Genomic DNA, 7,576 nt, shown 5'->3' with positions numbered 1-7,576 from the left:
ACATGGTCAGTGGCAATGGCCACATAACACCTTCTTCATCTGGAATTTCATTGTGGATTTCACCTCATGGTGGCCACCATGTTAACCATATAAACTCTTTTCCTAACCTCAGAATGTCACAGTGAGAGAATTGAACCACGGCCAGAAGTGAGTACTGTCCGATAATGAAATATACATGGAAATGAATTGGGTTAAGCTAAAGTCAGACATCATCGTTCACAAAGTCCCGAGAAGCAACAGCTATGCTCATACTTCAGTTTCAAGTAACTGAAAAGTCTTACTCAAAATGTTTAAGTAATAAGGAAAATTATCTCAAATAAGATGTCCAGAGGTAGAGTGTGCTACACCAGGGCTTCAGCTTTACTTTTCTGAGATTCTTTTGGCTCTGCCCTCAGTTATTGGCTTCATCCTTAGGCTGTGGGATAACCACAAAATTCTACACATCATATCCAGATAAGGTCACACTCCAGAAGAAAGCAAACTGTCTCTTCTGAGCCTCATTTTAAGTAGAGACCTTACCAGAAGCCCCCAACATCTCACTGGCTCAAATTGGACATGTCCACTAACCATGTCAATCACTGGATTGGATTAGCATGTGTCTTAATAATCAAAACTCAACCCTAGGAGGCAGGGTTGCAGTCAGCTTCCCCTGAAACATGGACAAAGGGAGATCGATGGAGGACTTAAAATCTGCCTTCTGCTGTGAAGGATGTGACAATGTTAGTATGGTGACACAACAGGGTTGACTAGAACACATGGCAAGACACAGTCTTTTTTTCTTCCTGTTCCCCCACCTCAGTAGACTGAGGACATGTTAGTGCCTAATGACCTATTTCAATTTACAAATGTGAAAACCAATGCCCAGAAGTCTCAAACTAACCAGTCTCAGGCTTCAAGTAGTTGATAATCAGGTTTAGAAGACAAAGTATGCATGCAGTAATTATCTTGCTAAAGGATAGAAAAGACACCTCAGAAATCATTTTACACATAAATCAAAGACCAGAGACGTATGGTGATTTGAACAATGCCACTCAGCTAATTGGCATAATAAATACGAGAAGAAATATTACATTACAAAATATGACTTAACAGCCAGAGAATGGTTAAAACACACACTATAGTTTGTGGAAAAACTGCAGACCAGAAAGGACTTTAAGAAATTTGAGCTCACTCTTGAAACAACAGACAGAATATGAGTGCATGTGGAACAGGTGACTTGTTAAAAGTGGCTTCAGGAGTATTAATTGGGGTTGGGGAGGCAGGGAATATAGTTAAGGGCATTTAAAATTTCTATCCAAGAAGTATATACTTGATTCTGTGGAAGGAGGGAGACATGTATGGTTTAGAGAAAAGTTTCTTAAGAATAGTGGGAATGTCAAATCCTGGGAATATGTTGAATCTTCCAAATGACTTGAGCTGATATACTCCCATCTATTAGTAAGCTTATTTCTGACATGCTTTATTAAAAATACTGAAGCAAGAGCGCTGGCCAGTTAGCTCAGTTGGTTAGAGCACAGTGTTATAACACCAAGGTCAAGGGTTCGGACTCCCATCCTGGTCAGCTGCCAAACAAAATGAAACCACGTAAGCTAGGAAGGTTTTCTTAAAAATACTTAACACTGCTTAAGTTATTCTTCAAAGTATATTTTCACTTAATTTAAAACTATGACTCTTAATTGTATTTAAATTTAAAAGACATTTTAGATAAATCAAACCTCTATTTGGTCAATTTACTTCTTGTATTCTCATTTCTCATGTTTTCACTTTAAGAATACAACCAGTCTGAGCTGTGATACCATTATGAAAATTGTCTTAAGAGTAATCACATGCAGCCAAGTGGATAGAAAGGAGATAGTTGGTTTAATTAACAGCCAAAATATGGAGAGTATCATTTGCAATTAACAAATCAAAATAGGCAATTATTTTAAAAGTGAGAATATTTTAGACCTGCTCAAGTATAATTTGATCTTGCTACTTATATACTATCAAACTTCCAACAAATTGTTGCTCTAGTTTCAATGGTATCAAATAAATACAAAAGTTGCTAGATATACAATACCTACATACCTAAATCTGCAAGGATGTTCAATTTAAAATTTTACTTTTAGAGTTACACACTAAGTAAAACTACTCATTTAAATTCCAACCCAAATCAATTATCTTAATAAAAAACCCACATCAAAAATAATTTATTGTAAGAACTACACCTTAAGCCTCAGGAATAAATTAGAATGTCCCAGCAATACCTAAAATGAGTTAAAATATTCATTCAAAAATGTTAATCTCGTCATAATTAAGCCCAGGACTCTGCCTTTTATGCACAGGGTTGAATAGGACACAACTGACTTGAGAGAAAACTGCTTTCAAAAGCATCATTTACTGTAATACTTTCTGTATGCAGTAAACAACATCACAATACTGCAAATACAGAATAATTATGGTATTTCTGAATAGCATTTGTTTCTACATTCACTGGAGTGAAATTTTAAGAGCAAAATAGATTGCATTTTCAGTACTCATTATGAAAATAAGGACAAGATTTGGAATCAGAACTGGATTCAAATTCTACCTATTCCAGCAATAGCTGAGCCTGTTCACCTGAATGATGTACAATGCTTACCTGTCTGACATGGTAGATGTTGGGACTAAATTAATTAATGCAGGAAAACAATTCAGCAAAGCTCCAATAGGTACTCAAAGAGTGGTAGCTATTAGATATACCCAGGAATCTTCATTAAAACTTTTTCAGTCCTGCTTCTAATTATCATTTAGGCAATATGTGTTAGAACACTGCATTTTCCAATAGAGACCAGATTTTACAATACTTCAGTGATGGAGCTGAACAATTATGGAGGGTGGGTAGACCAGAATTCTCCAAGATATTACTGGTAATGCACGTCATTCCTTCATGAACCATTTGTAAATGATCTGTAAGCCTCTGGTATTAACAGGAATTATTCAGAAGTCTACAGTGATAGTCTTCAAGAACTGTGAGACTATGTTTTCTGAAATATCAAGACCCTATCTTATCTGTTCAACCTACTTCTAATTTTCTGTAATATAATGTTTTTTAATTAAAAACTTGATAATGTTACATATACTAGAACACTAGAAAATAGAATGCTTCGTTAATGAGAATTATTTTCCATCATTTTAAGTAACAAAAAAAGACTCTAGCCTTTGATTACACATTATCAAGTACATATATAGTGACACACAACTATTAATCTGAACACTGTTAAATACAAAATAAAACATACTTTCAAATATGCAACCCGAAATCATACTGTCCTGAAGTTTTAGTGAAGTGCTTAGAAAAGTTTATTTTGTGCTTAGAATATTTTTCTAAGGCATCACAAATTACACAACCAAACTCTTCAATGGTAGAGAATATTTAATATTCTAAAGGAGAGACCCTTAAAGAAAACTGTGGTACATTATGATACTGTAAGTCTAATGGAGTCACGCAGCAACAAAACCTAAAAAAAAGGGGACATTACAGAAATTGTCTATTACATAACAGTCAAGTCATTCATTCTTAGTATGTATGGTTTTTCCCCTGCTGGTGGCTAATACAGTCTTTCACTGCACCCCTCCTCTTGCTATAACATGAAACTATATGTTCTAACTCTTTAAGGAGTAAAAATACATTAAATGTTCCATCCTGATGATTTCCACCTATGAAATACCACACAATGTCAGGAACCAAGAAAGAACAGTAGAATACAAAGTTTGTTTATAAAACATCAAACATACAGACTGTAAAATCAATTAAGAATTTTCTGCATATAAGGATAGATACATTTAAAACATATACTAGAAGATGCTTTTTCCTGAGTAGAATGCAAACTTTATTTTATATCAAATTAAGCTCTGTGAATCTTAAAATTTAAAATACCAAGGCTTTTCCATATCAAATAAAAATCAGGTTCGCTTTCACAACCAAAAAAAGAAAAAAGAAAAGTTCAAGTAGAGGTTCAACAAGAATGATGTAAAATCTGAAACAAGTGGTCAAAATTTTAAATTATCGATAAATAGCTCAATTTGATTGTTCTCTCAGTAAACTCCAGTTTGAAACAACAACAAAAAAATACTGTTTACCAAAACATGAAGAACATTTCCAGAAAATTATCACTGAATTTGAACATGAAAAATGTTACCCATGACAAATAAGAAAAATACAAACCATACACTGTACAGAGAGAACAAAAAAGACAATCAGCCTTTATAGGAATCAAGAGACCATGGACTTATAAAAACTTCCTATATCAGTAGCATATCCTGTATTATCATACGTAGAAAACTGTAATTAAAGTAAGGTAGTTTTTGTTAGTTGCATAATCTAAAAATATGAGGAAATTTTGGACTACATCTCTAAAAAGACCACAGAGCTGTCATTGAAATACACATTTCTTGAGACAATGGGCAAAGTTCCCATTTATGGGAAATACGTTCTTTTTTTCACACAGTGAAACTGAGAAAAATTATATTAAATGAGAAATCTTTTTCTCTAAAGTTATCTTATCTTAAATACCCCAATGATGTAATACTTCAGAAATGTAATTTTTCAACTCAGACTTGAAACAGGTTATTATTAAACAAACATACACAAATCTTATTGCTTGGCACCACATTTTTCAAACATTAAAAAATTTTTCAAACCACCACGCTGTTCTTAAAATCATTTTTCAAACTTTTATACCCTGTTGCTGTTATTTTTCTGAACACAGACTGTTCAATATAACAATAATCTAGACTGAATCCTGCAATATACAAGCAAGTCACGGTTTACCTCAAACCAAAAGAGATGGCCAATCTTCTGTTTTGGCCAAAATTGTAACATTCAGGTATCTATGAAAATTAACTAGGATTTATCCGCAGCTAATGATGGACCCACAGAGCGTTGTCGTACGGCGTTCTGTGGAAAGTCTTTGTTTGTTCCGTCTTTACTTTTGGCTTCCTCTTCTAAAACATCTTCATTGGCCTCTTGTTCCTCCTCCACTCTTTTCAAAGGTTGAGAAGATTCTGGTATTAATTTTTCTTAAAGACAAAGATCAGAAATGGGATTTGTTAGATTTGTTTTAGAATAAAATCAAGGTACAGTAATGATTTTGATTTATATGCCCATAAGCTGCTTTGGCATTTATTTATCATGTCAGTTTTGAAAAGGAAAAAGTTATTAAGAGTAAGACAAAAAAGAAAAACAGTGACTATTATAAAAATAAAAATTGACTTGGAAGATCCATTTGACTTACCAAATTCATTCTAATTACCCACCTATTTATAAACTGAACTGAAATTAATAAATGAATCAGCATTAATGCCATGAATATGGAAATTATAAGAAAATATACTGCATTAAATAAACTATCTTATGTTAATTTGCTATTATTCTTTTGGTCAAGAAGTTATACTAAAACTTCAACACTGCTGGTGTTTCAGTTCCAAGGGGAACAAGAAATCAGAAATTTACAGTTGAAGATTATATTCCTACCTGTATTTTTCCTGGTCTCATAAATGTGCCTCCCCTTCCTCATCCCCATATATATGTAACTTTATTAAGGTAGAAAAAAATGTACAAATCTTAAATGTACAGCTGAATAAATATTTAAATATGTACACACATACACACCCTTTCTATTTTTTATAGGGACAGTTGTTAGTTAACTTAATCATGTTACTGAGGCACAGGAGACAGAATTGGGCCAAAGAGCTTTATTCTTTTCAGTGATCCCAGACTGTCTCTAAACCTAGGCCATCCAGGATTTGGGGATGGGGGTGAGTGGGTAATGAAGTAGAATAAACCATGAGAAGAAATTACCAGTAGTGCACAATCTACTGGTCTGCCTGGCATCCCTCCTTCTGTTGGGTTAATAACCCTGCCCTATGCCACATCCCATATGGTTTTGGTGAATACTATAGTTTATAGCAATGCTTCTCTAACAAGGGTTATTTTGGACCCCAAAGACACTTAGCAATGTCTGGAGATATTTTTGATTGTTACACCTGAGGGAACAGTGCTACTGGCAACTAGAGGGATGCTGCTGAACATCCAACAATGTACAAAAGACAGTCCATCGCAATTAGGAATTATCCAGCCAAAAATGTCAACAGTGTCAAGGTTAAGAAACCCTGGTTTACAGTACAGTGACTGTTCCAAAAAGTGAGTCTTTTGCACAAGTGAAGTGCACCAGAATTTCTCCAAATGATAGGTGGGTATAGGAAGAAGATGGATTTCTTTCTTACTCTAGGATTATAAGGTATGGCTTTCTATAACCATCTTATGCTACATACTGATTAGAAAGAGTCAAACTAATAATGGAACAAGTAAAGGTATGAAGAACTGAGCAATTCAGAAACAGAGCATCTTAACATCACTTGAGGATCTAGTAATTCTGCCTTCAAACTTCCTTGCTACATGAACCAATCAATTCCTATTTTGCTTAAAGGTAGACTGAGTTGGGTTAGCAACTCAAAATCTAAGCCAAACACACATAATGGAAAACAACTCAAATCATGTGGCCTGCTATAGAAGGTACAATATCACATTAAAGTTTGGATTAATATCTATCAGTTGTGTAACTAAAGGAGAATAAATTACATAATCATATGCATAGTGAATAATTACTGAGTACTTATGTGTTACCAGGATAATATGTGTATTACATACCTATCTTAAAAGTGTCACAATGAAAAACAAATAAAATAATTTTTCTTAAAGGTGTCATAATGATTCAATGGGGCAAGGACAATTATTTCCACAGTATATTCCATAGAAGGGAGTTTATTAATTATGTATGGTCAACACCAAAAGACAAGTTTTTTCATGGGCCAGGACCTGTAGATTTTTCTATTGATAACCACTTCCTCTATGACAGTGGTGGTTCTCAAAGAGTGGTTCTCAGACCAGCAACATCAACTCCAGCTGGGAATTAGTCAGAAATGCAAACTCTCAGACCCACCACAGAACTTCTGAATCCAAAACCCACGGTGGGGATCAGCAATGTTTCAGCAAGTTCTCCAGGCAGGTGTGATAGACTCTCGAGTTTGCTCTAAGTGGTAAGACAAGTCATACTGCAACACCCACGCCCTCAGAGTAATCATTCATGCAGACTCCTAAAGTAAACTGTTGGCAGAAGACTTTTACAGAGACGAAGAGAGTCTGGCAACAGTGGCAACAATGATTCAGTGTACACATGGCTTGACTCAGTATGAACTCTGAAACATTTATGGGATTCAAGGCCAGGTGCACACTAATTGTCCTACAGATTTTCTGACAGCTGTAGGACTTATGAGAGAGTGAAGACAGAGAATAGGTAATAAGAAAACCAGAGGCTGGCTGGTTAGCTCAGTTGTGGCAGGATGCTGATAACACCGAGGTCCAGGGTTCAATCCCTATACCAACCAGCCGCCAAACAAACAAACAAAAAAACACCCAAACATAATATAGATATTTTTATATACTTATCTTTCATATTTACTAAATCAAATCTTATATTCTATTCACAACTTAAAAGCTGGTGCATGACACACACACACACACACACAAAACCGGGGGGGGGGGGGGGGAAAAAAA

The 7,576-nt window shown here is 34.9% G+C and overlaps 1 protein-coding gene across 1 annotated transcript in view; it reads right to left on the bottom strand.

The window, feature by feature from the left end:
• Positions 1–3,303: 3,303 nt before the first annotated feature.
• Positions 3,304–7,576, bottom strand: part of TMX1 (thioredoxin-related transmembrane protein 1) — a 17,742-nt gene continuing 13,469 nt past the window's right edge. The window contains exon 8 of the mRNA XM_008566410.1: positions 3,304–5,040. Coding sequence (XP_008564632.1) covers positions 4,865–5,040 — 176 coding nt within the window. The 3' untranslated portion in view covers positions 3,304–4,864. The remainder of the gene's footprint in view (positions 5,041–7,576) is intronic.

This window comes from Galeopterus variegatus, unplaced genomic scaffold (assembly GCF_000696425.1).
Source record: "Galeopterus variegatus unplaced genomic scaffold, G_variegatus-3.0.2 Scaffold240, whole genome shotgun sequence".
Lineage (NCBI taxonomy): Eukaryota > Metazoa > Chordata > Mammalia > Dermoptera > Cynocephalidae > Galeopterus > Galeopterus variegatus.
The sequence above is the reverse complement of the archived record's forward strand: the minus strand, read 5'-3'. Positions and strand labels throughout refer to the sequence as shown.